We start from the raw sequence: 18,412 nt of genomic DNA, 5'->3' as shown, positions 1-18,412 counted from the left end.
AACGGTTTGGCAAGCACCCGACACGTGATGGTGCTGATGCAGGGGGCTCTGGACCGGTGGCCACCCAGGAAGCCGTGTGACCGCATCCTTGGACCCTCCTTGCCCAACCTCTTTGGCCAAGTGAGCAGCATCTCAGAGACTCAGAGGAAAGGTCACACCCAGCTAGTAAGAGGTTTGGGGGTTCCAGAACGCGAGCACAGAAATAAGTGGCTCCACCAGACCCCATAACAGTGGCGCCCAAGAGCTGCCTCAGAATCCTCTGGAAGGCTGGTTAAAATGAGGGTGGCTGGGCCTCCAATTCAGCAGGTCTAGAATGGGGCCCGAGTTTGCTTGGCGGTGCTGCTGGTCCAGGGACCACCCTGCAATCCACGGCACTTGAAGAGCCCAGCCAGGGCCTGGGCCTCTCCTTGTCCCTCCTATGTTCCCGTGCAGGCTTAGGGCCCCGCTGGGCTCCCGCCCTGCTGTGGCCACCTGTCACGGCTCTCGACTCTGCTACCAGGACAGTTAACCTTCCCACTGCGGGCCTCCCATCCCACCCCTCTCACCTCACCCTCTTCCCACCATCCCCGAACCCCTTCTGACAGCCCTCTCTCCCATCCCACACTTCGCTGCCATTCCTCAAGATGCCCCATGTCCAGCGCCTGTGCCTGTGCCTGTGTGCTCCTCCCGCTCCCCCAAGGCCCAACAAGATGATGTCCAGGGCCCTTCAGCTAGAATTCACTCACCTCACTCCCTACACCTTCCTTAGAATGCTCACCGTAGCCCCACCCTGCTCTGTGGTGACCAAGGATGCTGAGCACCCTGTGTCTCCTGTATGCCTTGAGGAGCCCCCGCCTGACCCAATCCTTAGCCCTAGGAGGGCTCTGTGTCCCTGGGATTTTGGCCAGCCTCCCACTCCCACCCCAGAAAATCCCAGCCACCGACGGTCACCAACAGTGGGCTCTGGTCCACAGTAAGAACAACGGAGTGATGGAAATCTACCTTTCCAACCTTCTGGCCCACGTCCCTGAAGGCAATGTCACCAAAGGCGTCTGTGGGCATCTCCTTGACATGCTTCTTTGGGTCCCACTCCTCGCCCTGGAAGGCGTAGGGGTTCATGGCCTCTGCCAAGTGCTGCTCACGTGGGTAGCCGCACTCGCACACCACCTTCCTGCAAAGACCACACAGTCACCAGAGGTAATGGGGTGCCACTCCTGCTCCTGCTGGGGGTGTCGGTGGAGGCCCAGTGGAGACCCAGGACTTTCACCCCATCCAGCAGTGATGAGGCACCACGGCCATGGTGTCAGTGGAGGCCACGTGGGGGGCAGTAACAAGGCACCCCTGTCCCTCCCAGCCAGGGTGGGATCTGTGGAGGCCCAGTGGGGAGCTGGAACTCCCCCCACCCCAAGCAGGAACAAGATATCCCTCCCTAGCAAGTATCAATAGAGGCTGAGGGGGACTTGGACGTCCACTCCCATGTGGCAATAATGAGATGGTGCCCTTCTTCTCCATAGGCATGTCATAGGGGACTAGCTAAAACACAGGATCGAGAGTCTCATACCTTAATACCTAAAATATCAAGTTTTTGGTTGAAAATCAGTAGCTATACCAGAAACCAGGAAAATCTCAACCAGAATGACATAAGACAACAGCCACCAACACCAAGATGACAGAGATGTTAGGATTATCTGACAAGGATTTTAAGGCACCCACCATAAAAATGCTTTAACAAGAAACCATGAATACACTTGAAAAAATGAAAATACATAAAGTCCCTGCAAAGAAATAGAAGATACATCAAATGGAAATTTTAGAACTAAAAAATGCACTAACCAAAATTTTGAAAACTCAGTGGATGAACTCAGTAACAGAATGGATGTCACAGAGGAAAGAAGCCATGAACTCGAAGACAGAACAATAGAAACAACCCAATTTGAACAACAGAGAGAAAACAGACCTAAATAAACAAATAAACAGAGCCTCTGGAATAAACAAAAAATCAAACATTCACGTCATCAGAGTCCAGAAGGACAAGAGAAAGAAGGCAAGGCTGAAAAACTATGCAAAGAGATTATGGCCAAGTGGGAGTTTTCCCAGGAATGCAAGGTTGGGTTAATTTAAAAATGAATAAATCTAATTTATCATATTTGCAGAATAAAGAAGGAAAGTCATATGATCAATTGCTTGGGTGCATAAAGTATTTTACCAAATTCAACACCCATTCATAAAAATAACTCTCAACAAACTAGCAATAGAGGAGAATTTCCCAACCTGATAAAAAAGCATCTATGAAAATCCTACTGCTAACGTCATACTCAATGATGAAAGATTGAATGCTTTATCTGGAAGACAGGGGACAAGACAAGGAGGTCTGCCCTCACCAGTGTACTAGAGGTCCTAGCTAATAAGCAAGTGAGCAAGGAAGAAAGAGAGAGAGAGGGAAAGAAAGAGAAAAGGCTCACAGATAGGAAAAGAAGAAGCAAAACTATGTTTAATCACAGATGACATAACTGTGTATGTAGGAAATCCTAACAAATCTACAAAAAAACTACAAGAACTGACAAGTAAGTCTAACAAGTTTGTAGGATATAAAGTCAACATACATAAATCAATTTTATTTCTATATAGAAGTAACAAACAATTTAAAAGTGAAATAAAAAAACAATACTACCTGCAACAGCAAAAAGAAAAAGAAAGAATGGCCAAAATTTCCCATATTTGGAAAAAAAGACATAAATCTACAGATTCAAGAATCTGAGTGAACACCAAACAGGATAAACCCAAAGAGATGCAAGCCAAGACACACAATGGTCAAACTTCTAAAAACTAAAGACAAAGAAAAAATCTTGAGAACAGCAAGACAGAAATGACACCTTAGCTGTTGGGGGAAAACGATTCAAACAACAACTGATTTCTCATCAGAAGCCAGAAGGAAGTAGCACAACATTTTTCAAATACTGAATTTCAAAAAATTACCACCCCAAAATTCTACATCCAGCAAAAATATCATTCACATATGAAAGGGAAGTCAAGACATTCTCAGACGAAAGAAAACTAAGGGAATCTGTCACCAGCAAAACTACCCTACAAGGATAGCTAAAGGAAGTTCTCTAAACAGAAATGAGATGATAAAAGAAGGAAATTTGGAATATCAGAAAGGAAGAAAGAATAATAGAAAGAGAAAAAATATGTGTAAATAGAATACATTTTCCTTCTCTTGAATTTTCTGAATTGTGTTTGATGGTTGAACCAAAAATTACAACACTATCTAACACGGTTCTCAATGTACGTGGAGGAAATATTTTAAGCAATTATATTACAAATGGGGACGGGTAAGGGACGTAAAAGGAGGTAATGTTTCTACACTTCACTCAAACTGGTCAACACCAGGAGACTAAGTCATACACATATGCGTAGATTATGTAAGATCAGCAGATCAGTAGATATCAGTAGATTATGATAAGCTATGTATATATAATGTAATGCCTGAAGCAACCACTAAATAAAGCTCTACAAGGAGATACCTCAAAAACAGTATAGATGGGGCCATCCCTGTGGTCTAGTGGTTAAATTTGGTGCACTCTACTTTGGTGGCCCAGGTTCAGTTCCTGGGTGCAGCCTACACCACTCGTTGGTGGTCTTGCTGTGGCGGCAACCCACATACAAAATAGAGGAAGACTGTCACAGATGTTAGCTCAGGGCAAATCTTCCTCAGGGGGAAAAAAAAAAAAAAACAGTATAGATAAATTAAAAGGGAACTCTAAAAACTGTTCAAGCAACCTACAGAAAGTCAGGAAAAGAAATACAGAACAAACTCAAAACAAAAAATAACATGGCAGACTGAAGGCCTAACATATCAATAATTACATTAAACGTAATGTCTAAATACACGAGCTAAAAGGCAGAGATTGGCAGAGTGGATTTAAAAAAAAAATAAGACCCAATTATTTGTTGTCTACAAAACCCTCACTTCGTCTATGACGATATAGGCCCGCTGAAGGTGAAGGACCACTCAGCAACCAAGAGGAGCAACCTGTTGCCACACACAGCACCTTGGATGGATCTCAACAGCCTTACGCTGAGCGAAAAAAAGAGCCAGTCTCAGACAATCACATAGTGTATGATTCCGTTTATGTGACATTCTAGAAGTGAAAAAACTATAGAGATGAAGAACAGAGGAATGGTCGCCAGGGGTTAGGGATGGTAGGGTAGAGGCAAGTGTATAACTATTGGTGGGACCACAGAATCTATCCGTAGTATCTTTGCAACTTCCTATAAATCTATAATTATTTCAAAATAAAAAGGGTAAAAACCCCACACGGTGCAGGCTCAAAGCAAAAATTCTCAGACACAGGCTAGCAGGATGTACATGGTCCCCCAAACTCTCCCCCTCCCACCAGGCCCAGGTGGATGCACCTGGTCACGCTCCAGAAGAACTCCAACCTTCAGGAGCTGCCCCCGTGTTCTCTGCTTTCCCCACCAAGAATGCATCAACGCCTGTTTCAATTCTTACCTCCTCTCTTAGTTTCTTTGTCTGCAGGGGTCGAAATCTTTTTATTCCTTTACTACTATTTACTGGGGGTTGAGGAGACAGAGGAGACAAACATGTGTTCTGCACACCTTATTTGATTGGAAATGTACACATTTTTTAGATTCCTACTTTTTGCTAGTAATAAACGACCTAGAGGACTAGATACAGATGAGACCAAAAAAAAAAGTCTAAAACCAGATGAGCCAGATGATACAGGGGACAGACTCTTGGACCAGGAGAAAGAAAACAGGTTTCTCTGCCCCTTAGCAAGTGTGTGATCTTAGATGCTTCTGATTCTCAAGTTCTCAACCAGTAAATGGGAAAAATAATACATTCCCTGACCCCAGCCCTGCAAAACTTGAGAAGGTCGAATGAGGTTGGGGATGGGAAATAATTTATAAAATTAGTGCAGATGAACTAACCATGCAGAGGACCAAGGATCAGTTGAGAGACCCACCACCCGCTGCATACCCAAGTGCTCCTGGGCTCCTCTCGGCTCACCACTCACAAAGCATGTCCCTTGCTACCCCCAGTTTCCACTGCTCACGCAGGGGCTCCCAGGGCTGTGAGCACAGGGCCCACGCCATGATGAACTCAAGTCACGCCCATCTGACCCTCCTCTTGACCCCTAGGTAGACTCAAGGCGTGCAGAATCTTAGGGAACACCTTGTGTGGCCTTCTCAATTTATAGACGAGAGGACTGGGGCCAAGGCAGGGAAGGAAGTCCCCAGGACGGGGCCCGAGCTCTCGTATCTTGGCCCAAGGCTGCCCCAAATTTTCCCTTAAGTTTCTAACAGTTAGCCCATAACAAGCTTCCTCCTTTCCCTCTCCTCTTTGAACCACTGCCCTCGAATGAGATTAGATCTTAAACCTGTGTGTGTTACCAAACCTGACACAGTGCAAGAAACTGTGCTGAGACCGCTGACCCAGAAATTAAATCATCAGAGAACCTGCCCCTGAATTCTTGGCCTAGATGGACATAAACAGGAACACCACTCCTAGCACCCTGTGGGAGAAACGAGAGCTCTTGGAAGCACATTCTCTCCAATCTAGGTCCCCTCCTGCAATCTGAAGGAGCTTCTGTAACAGTGGAATGAAAAAGCCATTCCATCTGCTATCTCCCTGGAGCAGTTCCTTGCCTTAAACCTAATCCTAGTAAAGGTGCTTCCGGAAGTTTTCAGAACCAAACCCATGCTGAGCACTAGTTCCTCAAAGCGGGACGGAAGTACTAATGGAGTAGGAAGCTGTATCCCCCGACCCTCGCTGACTCCTGTCAACATTTCTCCACAGTTCAGAATTCAGAGGAAAGAAGTGGTCCAGAGTTTGACCAATGGTGCCCCCATACCCCTACAAACCAGAAACCAGATTACTGCAACAGTCTACAAAATGTTTTTGAAACCAGTGATTCCTATGCAGGAAGCTTGTGTATCACACATTCCCTCCAAGGCTATTTTTATAAACCTATTTTAAAATAACTAAAACTGGGGGCCGGCCCCATGGTGTAGTGGTTAAGTTCACGCACTCTGCTTCTGCTGCCCCGGGTTTGCAGGTTCAGATCCCAGGCATGGACCTACGCACCACTTATCAAGCCATATATACGTGGCAGGCGTCCCACATATAAAGCAGAGGAAGATGGGCACGGATGTTAGCCCAGGGCCAATCTTCCTCAGCAAAAAGAGGAGGATTGGCAACAGATGTTAGCTCAGGGCTAATCTTCCTCACCAAAAAAATAATAATAATAACTAAAACTGGAGACCTCATTGCGAAGTACTCTCTGTTTACTGTCAGAATAAGCAGTGTGAACCTGAAACTCTGATTATGCACCAAGAATACGAGAGGTTACTTAGTAGCCATGAAGCTGTCAGCTGGAGCATGGTGGCAACTTTCTCTAACTCAAGGATCTGCTCAGTGAGAAATGAGGGCTCTTATCTGAAGAGGAGCTAAGCCAGGGGCATGAACCCCAAAACATGCCCAGTGCACTTTTAGTGACAACACCCTGGGCATATCACAGGACCCAAAAAACGACATGATCTTTGGTGATCCCTCATATCTGACTCCATATCGTAATCCTCTTCAATCCTCCCAGCACAGGATGCTCCTCCTCCCTGTATCATTCAACAAATATGAGCCGGACGCAAGTACTTGTCCAGCACAGGAAGTAACAAGTGTCTCTGCCTTGGTGCTCAGAACCAGCAAGAGACATAACCACAAAGCCACACAATTGCAGTGCAATCGACAGCTGGTATAAACGGGAAATATACAGAGTGTGGTGGGAGGGAGAGGTGACTTCCTGGGGTGTGGTCAAGGAGGGCTCCATAGCAGAGGCAGCATCTGCAACAGGCCTTGAAGGACAAACAGGAGCTCACCAGGTGCTGAAGAAGGAGTAGAAGCAAGGAAGAGCGTGGCCCCTGTGTGGCACAGCGCAGACTAGGGCGTGGCTCCTCGGGAAACAGAGACACAATGAACACTGTTTGTGGGGTGAATGGAAATGCCCCGAGTACCTAGGCCTCCACAGACATGGGACTGTCCTCCTGCCGAGGTGGGGCGGTCTTCCTCTGATCAGCCGCTCCGCCTGGGGACGGAGAAAGGGGCCCTCGAGAGGAAGCAGGCCACTCACCCAGCATCAGACAGCGTGGAGCTCTTCACAAAGTAAACGCACTCTTTCTTCTTGATGTTTTCAAGAATCCAGGAACTCGAATTTTCTTGCTGAGGGTAAAAAGGGCACTTTGAGATCCTTTGGCATCAAATCAACACTTTCAAACGAGCACATCCAGGGCTTCTCTTAGACACACGGATGCTCCCTGACAAGCTTCAGGGTCCTTTTTCAGAGAAGCAAGACCCCAGCCCTCCCCTGCCACACCGAGGGGTAAACTACCCTCGCCAAAGGCGCTCAGGCCAAAGGCGCTCAGGTGTGGATTCGGGAGGCAGGACTGAACCAGTGGAATCACCTCCTCATGGGCCCAATCTGAACCAGCACAGCACTTTACACTTTACACTTTGTCTGTCAACACTGCCTTCCTCGAGAACAACTCAGGGTGGTGGAAAGATGGCAGAGGAGGGTCTGCCTTTGTCCTGGCGGGACGCAGGCTGAGTTGCCCCCCTGCCCACCTGACCAGGGGACCATGCAAGTCAAGCGTCTCTTTCAACAGTCTTCTCCAGGGCTTTCCGGGAAACCAGCCCAGGGCTCCAGACGGCGCTCGGGGCGTTCCCAGTCAAGTAAGTGAAATCACTGCGCAATGAGGTCGTGGTTATGCTTTCCACCAGCCTGGCCCAGGACTGTCGTGGTTCTCAGCACTTCTCCAGTCGGAACAAGAACAGGAAGCGACTGTGCAATCCCCGGGGGGCACAGATCTGGCCTTACCGTTCTCTCCAATTCTATCCTTAGGGCCTTTCTGGGCTGGAGCCCCCAAGCCAGATAAGTCTCTGCCCAGGCAGGAAACACGCCCCTCCCTGGGTGGTCATGTGCCCCACGGGGCTCTGGTGGAGCCGGCCAATGGGGCCCCCACTAACTGTCCGAAGCCTACCTCTTCACAGTTGCTGAGGAGGTACTGGGACTTCTTATTCTTGCTGACACCGCTGCTGCTTCGCCGGAGATCGGGGAGCATGACCAGTTCAGCAACCCTCCTGGGCTGCCCCCCGAAGCCCTCCTCCTGCTTGGAGCCAGCTCTCCTGGGGGCCAAGGGCTCCATCCCGATGGCCCCACTCCAGCTTCCACGGTCCCCCGCCTCCCTCAGCACAGGCTCTTCTCCAGCTTGCTAGGCTGAGGGTTCTGGAAACACACCCCGGGGGCTGCTGAAATAGATCAGAGGGGAAATGAGGCAGATGTCCTCAGAGGAGCCAGCATGTGCTTCCTCATGTGGAGCCCACTCCATTTGTCTGTCCGTCTGCACAATTTCCTGGCTGCCTGAGCTCTGGCCCCCGGCTGGAGCCCCTGGGCAGTGTGACAGCACACCCACACCCCCGGGGCCTCGGGCATCCATTCATAACTGTAACAACCTCGGTCACGGCAAAGGGCCAGAGAAAGAGCTCATCTCCACCCTGGCCACTCCGGCATGCACCCGGCCCTGCCCAGGAGCCCCAGAGGGACACAAGACTTCAGAGTTGATGCTGGAATGGGTCAAGACTTTGGGGCTGTCGGGATGGAAGGAATGTATTTTGCACACAATAAGAACATAGATTTTGAGGGGCCAGGGCCAGGGCCAGGATGCTATGGTCTGAATGTGTTCCCTTGAAGTTCATATGTTGAAATCCAACCCAAAACTGAGGTCTTAGGAGGCAGGGGCTTTGGGAAGTGATTAGGTCATGAGGGCGGAGCCCCCATGAACGAGATTAATGTGCTTATAGAAGGGACCCCAGAGAGCTCCCAGCCCCTTCCACTACGTGAGGACACAAGAAGTCTGCAGCCCAGAAGACGCCCCTCACCACCCACGCTGCACCCTGGTCTCAGACTTCCAGCCTCCACAACTGTGAGACATCAAGTTCTGTTGTTTAAGCCACCCTGTCTATGGTATTCTGCTAGAGCAGCCAGAATGGACTGAGACACAACAGTAACCAGTGATGGCCCAGTAGTCCTGCCCAGGGCCTTCCAGCACAGCATTCACGATGGAGGTTATGCCTTATACCTGTATGGCCCTTACAGGGCCATCTGTGCCCTGTACAGCAGCTCACCTGGCCTCACACCCAGCTTCCAAGGGAAGCAGATGGCAACCAATGTTCCCAGTTGACAGAAGAGGAAACCAAGGCTCCTGGAAGCTTAGAGTCAGACAGCCTGTGAGGGGACCTGGACTAGAGGCGGCTCCAGCCACCCTCTCCAGGGCTCTGACCTGCACAGGACGAGGACGACGGGAGGGTGGGAATGAAATGGGCCGAGGGGCAGACAGCAGTATGTGCCATAAAAGATTCTGTCTTAAGAAACTCTGAAGTGCTCTTGCTCACATTCCCATTTTTCAGACAGCTGCCATCTCAGAACACCCACTAGGGTCTTGTACACATTTTCTCAAGTCCCACCTGCCAACAAGTCCCTGGGAAATATGTCAAACACCACTCCACTGGCTACCACCCCATCAGACCTGGCAGGGCAGGGCCAGGAGCCACGCTGTAACCGTTCCCCCCAGGTGCATGGGGGACGCTGGCCCAACCCTCCTTCTGCTCCCCCTGCTCCTCCTCTCCCCTCCCCCTGTCCAAGAGCCTGGGCCCTGGAAGAGTCTGAAAACCCATGGCTGACAACAACCTTACAAAGTCCCCCATCCAACAGCTGGGGTTCTTCTTGAGAGAATCACATCATCAGTCCCTTTCTACACACATCACCTAAAAGCAATTTTGGCCACCCTGGTTTATAGCTAAAATTCTCCATAAGCAATTGACATAGGTGTGTGTTGAGAACACTTTGAAAGTAAATGACTTCCAAGAAAGTAGATGATAGATAGACAGATAGAGAGATAGATAGATAGACAGACAGACAGACATGGTGATAGATAGATAGATAGATAGATAGATAGATAGATAGATAGATAGATTGATTAGATAGATAGATTAGATAGATAGACAGACAGATAGACAGACAGATAGACAGACAGATAGATATGATAGATATATGGAGATAGATAGATGGATGGATGGATAGATAGATGGATGGATGGATAGATAGATAGATGATAGATAACAAAGATGGATGGATAGATAGATAGATCAATCGATAGATAGATAATGATAGATGGATGGATGGATGGATGGACAGGTAGATAGATACATAGATAGATAGATAGATAGATAGATAGACAGACAGACAGATAGATAGATGATAGATAGATAATGAAGATGGATAGATAGATAGATAGATAGATAGATAGATAGATAGATAGATAGATGGATAGATAGATAGATGGATGGATGGATAGACAGGTAGGTAGGTAGATAGATAGATAGATTGATAGATACATACATAGAATTTGACAGCACACAAGCCTAAATACACAGTCATACAAAATGCACATCTATAAATGCCATCTGGCACAGGGCACCTGAGGAGAATGTGGAGCTGTTGCCACAGAGCGAGTGGGCCTGAACAGAGGCAAAGCCGACCTGGGGTGAACGTCCGAATCTGAGCTCCGCACTGAGCCATCCCCAGGAGGAGAGAGGTGCTGAGGGGGCCCACAGGAAGCAAGCACAGGTGCATGGGGAGGGGCAAGTTCACACCCATCTGTTTCAGCCCCTGAGCAATTTCAGCACCCAGGCTGCACCTCATCCCCAGGTTGCTGCATTCCAGGGGTGGTGGCTGAAAGAATGACCCCCTGGTGTAAACCACCCCCACCATCGAGAACAGACACCAAGGCCACACAGAATAAAATTCCTGGTCACAGATTTTTACAGTTGCCATGTGGGCCCAGGACCAAGGGGACTCACAAAGACAACTTTGTGGGGTACACTTGTACACGACGCACCTCAGCCCAAAAGATTCACCAGGAAATAGAACAACAGGCTTTCTATGTGAGGCCGGCCATGGGCACGCTGACTGTATCTGTGGGGCGGGCCATGGGCACACTGACTCTATAAGTGGGGCAGGCCGTGGGCACGCTGACTTTATGGGGCGGGCCATGGGCACGCTGACTTTATACGTCAGGCTGGCTGTGGGCACGCTGACTCTATATGTGGGGCCGACTGTGGGCTGACTTTATGTGTGGGGTTGACCGTGGGCACGCTGACTTCATCTGGGGGGCTGGCCATGGGCGCACTGGCCAGTTGCCCAGGATATGCACTGCCCTTTCCACCTCTCTCTCTAAACCGCGTAGTTGCTCCCTGCCGCTCCTGACTTCCGGCATCCTCTGAAGTCCTGGCTGTGAGGGCACTTTGGAGGCTATAAATAGCTATATGTGGAGAGTGGCTAAGGAAGTACCAGCCGACAGAAGTGGGCCCTGTAGTCTTGTAGAGGGTTCAGAACAAGAGTCTGAAATGGGCCTCTCATCTCCCAAAGGTGGGGCACAGCGCCCCCGGCAGACCGCGCCCCAGTCCTGTCGCAGCGCCCGTGTCCCGGCGCCCAGTGTCATGGTGATCTCGGTCTCCACACCCCGCGCCCCGACACCCCAGCCCGTGCCCGCGCCCCCGCCTGCGCCCCGGCCCACACCACGACCCGCTAGCCTGCACTCGTCCCCGCGCTCCAGCGGCGCCGCAGCTGGCGCCCTCGCGCCCGCACTGGCACCCCGGCCAGCGCCTAGGTCTCCGCACCCCGCGGTGCACTCACTCCAGCCCTGCGCACCCTTCCTCCCCGCGGCACGCGCCCTTGGACCCCGGCGTAGTCTCCCCTGGCCCGCGCCTCCGCCCCAGCGCCGGTCCCGCTACCTGGTGGCCGCACCCCGGTGTCGTCCATCACCGGCGCGCGTACCTGCTCGGAGCCGGCCCGCGCCCCCGCGTCCCTCGCGCCGCTGCGGAGGACGGCCGCCCTGGCCCCGCCGGACCGCCGCATCTCCCGCCGAGCGTGCGCCCCGCGCAGCCCGCATCGCCCGCAACGCGCTCTGCGTCACTCGCCCCGCAGAGCTCCTGCGCCCGCCGCCGCGACAGCCGAGGACCAGCCTGCACGAGCCAGGTCGCCCCGAGACGCCCGATAAGGGGGGTCCAGCCTTCCCGGAGACCCCCGACCCAGCACTCACGCGGGCGTTTGCCTCTCTAGCGGCTAGTGGCAAGTTTCTCCGGCGTGTAAAGGAGCCACGGCAACGATTCCTTGAAAGTCCTAACCGCATGTGCCTGGGCAGGGGCAGGGAAGAGGAAGGAGCCTGTCAACCGGGGCGGGAGGAACATGGGGGTCGGGAGACCCCAGTGGGCCTGAGGCTGAGTGAACCACTTCCTCCCTGGGCCTCAGGTTCCCCCTCCACGGACTCCTGCAGCTGCCCTCCCCAGTCTTCCTGGCGGGACTGAATGCCGGGAGACAATGTCCAGTAAGGCAGGACCCAAAGGGGCAGGAGAAGCTGGCAAGATCTGTTGTAGGCAGGTAGTAAGCCAGACAGGAGCAGGGGGAGGGTTAAAAGCTAACAGTCAACAGAAAAGAAGCCTCTTCCCAGGGCCACCTAACACCCACAACGTCCTGTTTTGCAGCTAGTTATGAGCGAGAGAACCCCACAAATCCTGACACCTATCCTAGCGGTGAACACCTAAAGACCCCCCCCCCCCCCCCCCCCCGGGACAGAGCAGGTGCACAAAGAGCCCCGACATGCCCTGCCCTGACCTCACCTTCATTATACTGAAATCATAATAAATTCACATTGCGGTTTTGACCCCCCTTGCAGGGGGTGGATACCATGACAGTTCCAATAGGGACCGTCCAAGGGAAAAAACTCCCCCTCCCAACGTGAGGGAGGAGGCAACAAGCCAGTTGAAGAAATCCCCTGTAATCCCCTTCATAGCCTATACAACCCACAAATTACTCAAACCTCAGGGCAGTCGCTCACCTTGAGCCTGCCCACTCCCTCTCTTGGAGTGTACTTTCACCTTGCTAATAAACTGCTTAAAACTTTCCTGCTTGTGTTTGCTCACAAATTCCTTTGCCACACCGAAGAAGAACCTGGAAAATCCAGCCAGCCCACCCGGTAACATAACCACACAGCACCCACCATAGCAGGTGCTAGCCACAGGGCTCCACAGATGTCTAAACTCGACCCTCGTGGCACTGCCCCTTCTCAGTCCTCCTGGCTGGAGGGATGACAGGGACTGAAGTCTGACTCCTGAAAAGCTGATCGGCTTTCCCTAAAGGTCCAAACTACCAGCCCCAATTCTCTCACTCCACAAAGGCCTCTGTCCTCTCCTTCCCCACCCAGAGGCTACTCCTGGGCCCTACTGGGCATCCAGGGGAGTGAAGAGGGTCCTGTGGCCTCTCCGATCTGGCGCCCAGGGGCTGCCAGCTGATTCCTGGCTGACCAGCCACCTGCTCCTTTCCTCCCCTGGGAGCGCCGGCCTAGTGGCTAGACTCCTGCCCAGGGCACCCTCCTCTGGAAGGCCCCTGCCTTCACCTGCTCCTGCCTCTCCACAAAGGAGCCAGCCAGCAGTACCGCGGGTCCACAGGCTGAAGGATGTCGCCTGTCTCGCTAGCTATCCTGCCATCCAGCGGTCTCTAGCAGCTGAAGGGGTCAGAACCCATCAGAGCCCCTTGTATGGGGCAGCACGTGACCGTTTCTTCAGGACACTGATAGGCACAGAGATAGCTGGAGCCTCTCCTCCAAAGCACCATGGCATCAAAGAACCGGCAGCAGGTGTGACTGCCGATGCAGTGGCTCTGGCCTGCTGGATGGCACACTGCAGTGGGCACGGCCCTCCACCCTCCACTGTGCATCCTCAGAGCCCGGCAGCAGTTAGCGCTGGGTGAGCACCGGCTGCAGGAGGAGGCTCGCTACACCTGCCCCAGCCCCGGAGAGGAGGCTGAGCTCCTAGTGAATGGAGACCCACCTGTGTCAGCAGCTTGTTGTCAGCAGCTGTGTGCAGACTCTCGTCCAGTGCTCCTTCCCTGGGGTGCCTTCTGGCCCGAGAGCCACTCATTGACGAAGAGCAATGGTCTGGACAGGCCCAGACCAGCTGGCTTTGGTTTCCCAGTGTCCCAGGGCCTCTGTGGGAACATCTTTTAAAGTGAAGTAGTTCATGAAACAGGCTTCTGACGAAACAGCTCTGCCACATTGTCTCCCCCGTGACTCCTTCCCTTCTAGAGAAGAACCACACATTGCACAAGAAGGCCATGTTCCTTCTGCCAGGACCCTGTCACAAGAGCAGTTATGAAGTATCCTTCTCATGAAATAAAAAGGCATTTGACCGGAAGGACTGGATTGTGATTGAGAGTTGTTTCAAGCTCCGAGAAAGGAAACACAGAGCAGAGGACTTTTTCATGGCATGGACATCATGCCCAAGATTAAAAAGCCCCTTGCTCTGGCAGCAAGAAGAAAACTGCAATCAGTGAAAAAGATGGTAATCTGACGGCCTAGCATCGGCACGCTCTGGTCATGAATAATACACAGGGGCGGAGAAGCGAGGCTGCTGGCTCCTCGGAGAAGAGCAGGGCAGATGAGGGCCCGAGGGGTGGGGGCGAGCGTGGCCGGAGTCCAGAGCAGGGGCTGCAGACTTCTTCTATTCAGCTCGGATGATAACTAGTCCAGGTTTTGCAGGCCCGTGGTCTCTGTCCCATCTACTCAACTCTGCCATTGCAGCCGGAAAGCGGCCATGGGCAAAGCATAAATGGATGGATGTGGCTGTGTGCCAATAAAACTTTATCTCCAACGACAGGCGGCAGCAGGGTCCAGCCCGTGGGCTGTGGTTTACTGACCCCCGGTCTAGAGAGAGCACCAAGAAGAGTGGGCTTCGTGCTGGGGGACACAAGGTTTTCCTTCATCTCCTCATCTCCGAAGGCAACAGGTCGTCTGCATTCCAGAAACATCTTATCTGAAAGGACCGCCCATGAAATTTAAAAGGAAACGGAAGCGATGATGCTGCACGGGAGCGTAAAGACTGCAACTAAGAGGAGTGGCTCCTGTGGATGCTCCGGTGGCAGCATGCCTGCCCAGGGTTCTCTAACAGATGGCACATTTCTGGAGTGACAGTGATGAGAACAGAGCCGGAAACACCAAGCCCGAACGATCTCTCCGGGCGCTGAATAAAGTGGATAAATGCAGGCCGCTATTCTCCTCCGCAGGTGTGCTCTGCGGTTCCCCGTGGAGATCAGGAGCGTGTCTGCAGTCACGAGGAGAACGGCATAGACAACTTCAGGCTGTGGTCAGCGTCGAGAGGAATTCAACAGAGCAGAGCTGGAGGGGAGCAAGGTCAGTGTCAGGCAGGGCACGAAGCCTTGCTGAGCAAGGCCTGGAGGAGGATGGAGGGAGCTAGAAGAACCTGATGGAAGACATCTGGACCCCGGACCCCGGGAAAAGCAGGTGCAAAGGCCCCAAGATGAACCCAAGTCCACGTGTTTGAGAAAAACAGCGAGGGCCTGGCCGGCAGAGAGTGCCAGGAGAGTGCAGCAGGAGATGAAGGTAGGGGGACGGGGTCCGATCACGCAGGGCCTTCTGCCTGTGGAGTGGGTCCCTTAATCTGATGCCATGTTCCGTGGGGCCCTGTATGCTGGATGAGACCACTGTGAGCACTCAGGCCGTGAGCTGCCTGAGGCCCCACGGGTGGGCAGGAAAGGCAAGCCCAGACATGTCCATTCTGTCTGAATGCATCGCATCCCATGTCTTGGAGGGATGGTGCAGTGCATGGCCTCTGTCCCAGCCACTATGGCCATGCCCTTCCTAACACCGCCAGCCCTGGGCTGGCTGAGGATAGAGGCTAGTGGACATCAACTGGCCGAGTCCTTTCCCTCCCTAGCTGTCCAGAGCCTTATCCTCGGCAGATGCCCAATGGGCCTTCACTTGGGGCATGAGGGTCTCCATGCAGTGGCCCGCCCCCAGTGCTTCTTCCAGACCTTCTTGTCCCAATCTTCCAGTCTTTCTCCTTCCGGGCCCCCACCTGAGGCTCAGGCCATTCTGGCCTGCCTAGGAGTCCCCGTGTGCTCTAACAGTGTACTTCCCTCCCCGCACTGAGCGGAGGAACAGGCGCTCCACGTGGGGAGCTGGTCCCTGTCAGGCCTCTGCATGCCCAGGCATGATGGGGCTGGCAGCCTCGTCGCTTGGTGTCAACCAGGGTCCAGGAACATGCATGTTCTTTCAAACCATGGAACCATGAAACCATGGCTTTCAAACCATGCATACCCCCACTCGGCTGGCACGGCCTTGCTCCAGAACACTGGGGTCTGCACTGTGAGTAGGAGACTTGGGGCTTACCCTCCCCCTCTGATACCTCCAACACCAGGGGGTCTGCCAGGTCACACTGTTACCACCCAACATGGGGCCTTCTTCTCACCACAAGACATGTCAATAGTCAAGAAGCAAAGTGGTAGGAGAAAAAGGACTTTTTATTACAGCTTACTAGCAAGAGGGAAGATGACCAACTCATGTCCAAAAGAACCATCTTAAGGGGGCACAAAATCTTATAGCAGTTATATAGGCCAGTGGGTTATAGGGCAGGGGTTAGGAATGTTGACCTTCTGGTGTTACAGACTGGAAGTGCCACACCAGATCTTTCCGTTTTCACTGATGATGGCTATCAGCATAGACTCTCTGTTCAGGGGTCATCACATTCCGAAGGAACTCAAAAGAACAAAGTTATCATCTTATTGCAGCTGGGAGGTACATGCACAAGCAGGGGTCGTAAAATCTACAGAGCAGGTAGATCTCCTGGAGGGTGCAGATCCAGCTGGGCTAGTTACTCCGAGGTCATTCAGAGTTACAATAGGGGTTTTCTTTTCTACAGTATGGCTTCCCTCATGTCAACCTTGTCTTGAGCCAGTATCACCAGGGTGGACAGTGGGCCACCTCTAGGGTTACAAAGACTGCAGCCCCCAGCACTTCTGCTGAATCTCTCTCCTTCTCCCCCTTCTTCCTCTCCTCCTCCCTCCCTCTCTCTTCCTCTCTCCCCCCTCTCCCTCACTTTCCCTCTCTCCCTCTCTCTCCCTCCCTCTCCCCTTCTTTCCCTCCCTCCCTCTCCCCCTCTCTCCCCCTCCCTCCCTCTCCCCTTCTTTCCCTCCCTCCCTCTCCCCTTCTTTCCCTCCCTCCCTCTCCCTCTCCCTCCCTCTCCCCTTATTTCCCTCCCTCCCTCTCCCTCTCTCTCCCCCTATCTCCCCCTCCTTCCTTCTTTCCCTCTCTCTCCCTCCCTCCATCTCCCCCTATCTCCCCCTGCCTCCCTCTCCCCTTCTTTCCCTCCCTCCCTCTCCCCCTCCCTCCTCCTCCATCTCTCTCCCCCTCCCCCTCCCTATCCCTCTTCCTTTCCCTCCCTCCCCCTCCCTCTCCCTCTCCCTTCCCGTCTCCCTCCTTCTCTCCCTCTCTCCCCTCCAACACTCTCTCTGGGGAGGCCGTGTTGTGAGCAGCCCCATGGAGAGACCGCATGGTGAGAATGAAGCATCCTGCACAGAGCCCCATGAGTGGGCTTGGAAGACCCACTCAGGTCATCAGCAATGGCAGCCATGGCCCCCAGCCTGACTTTGTGAAACATGACATAAGTGGAGCCATTTTAAAATGGAGCCAGAGCAGCCACTTCAGGGGAACTGCCTTCGTGTCCCGTTTTCTGAACATTTGACCTGGGCCGAACCGCCAGCCTTCCCAGAAGTCAGCATGAACGAGAGCATTCTGTGTGAAAGGACGAGAGAAGCGCACTTGGCCTGGTGACCACACTCCCTGACCAATGCCTGATCAATGGAGCACAAGTGCAGCCTTGCTGGTCGGCACCAACAACCTCTTCTCACAAACAACCTGCCTCATCTTCCTCTTTTTCCCCCTAAAAATCCTGAGTCCACCTCCTGTAATTGGGACACTGTTTGGGTTTCTACCTAAATCTGTGTACCCTAAATTACAATTCTTTGATCCCAAATAAACGCTTGGCCTCTTAAACCGGTTTCTTGTTTTTAGGTTGACACAAGAGGCCCCAGGCCATGTCACCCTGCCCAGCTGCTCCCCCATCCCTCAGGAACTGGGAGACAGTGTCTGTTGTCAGGAGCTGTGGAGTTTGGGGCCGTTTGTTACGCAGCCACGGCTCACTCAGATGGTTGGAAAGACCAGCTGGTGTAGCCTGAATGGGATCACCAGGAGAGGGAGGATGGCGAAAGGGGAGACAGAGTCTGGGGTGAGGCCAGGCCATCCCCAGGGCCACGGGGGCACAGGTGCCAGGTGCGGCCAGCAGACCTTCACCAGCTGGGCCCCTGCTGAAGTCCCTCTCCCAGCACGCTGAGCAAAGACAGTGGGCTCTTCCCTAAACAGTATTCCTGACCATGAGTTTCAGAAACCCTCATCCAACCCAATCCATTTAAACCACAGAGAGTGTTGGACCCGCCCAGGTGCAGAGAGC

At 52.6% G+C, this 18,412-nt stretch overlaps 1 protein-coding gene across 10 annotated transcripts in view; it reads right to left on the bottom strand.

Annotated features, from left to right (window-relative positions):
* Positions 1-14,218, bottom strand: part of TRPM2 (transient receptor potential cation channel subfamily M member 2) — a 58,706-nt gene extending 44,488 nt beyond the window's left edge. For 2 of the 10 annotated variants that reach the window (XM_058523230.1, XM_058523236.1), the window contains exons 1-5: positions 12,154-12,578; positions 9,179-9,333; positions 8,035-8,302; positions 7,128-7,216; positions 982-1,150 (exon numbers count right to left, since the gene is read on the bottom strand). In XM_058523230.1, coding sequence (XP_058379213.1) covers positions 982-1,150; positions 7,128-7,216; positions 8,035-8,199 — 423 coding nt within the window. In that variant the 5' untranslated portion in view covers positions 8,200-8,302; positions 9,179-9,333; positions 12,154-12,578. Of the gene's footprint in view, positions 1-981; positions 1,151-7,127; positions 7,217-7,618; positions 7,700-8,034; positions 8,303-9,178; positions 9,334-10,530; positions 10,550-12,153; positions 12,587-13,939 lie in introns of those variants that run through there. The other 8 variants (XM_058523232.1, XM_058523248.1, XM_058523242.1 and 5 more) reach the window with 8 other exon arrangements.
* Positions 14,219-18,412: the final 4,194 nt, after the last annotated feature.

The sequence above is a fragment of the Diceros bicornis genome, chromosome 27, assembly GCF_020826845.1.
Source record: "Diceros bicornis minor isolate mBicDic1 chromosome 27, mDicBic1.mat.cur, whole genome shotgun sequence".
Classification (NCBI taxonomy): domain Eukaryota; kingdom Metazoa; phylum Chordata; class Mammalia; order Perissodactyla; family Rhinocerotidae; genus Diceros; species Diceros bicornis.
The sequence above is the reverse complement of the archived record's forward strand: the minus strand, read 5'-3'. Positions and strand labels throughout refer to the sequence as shown.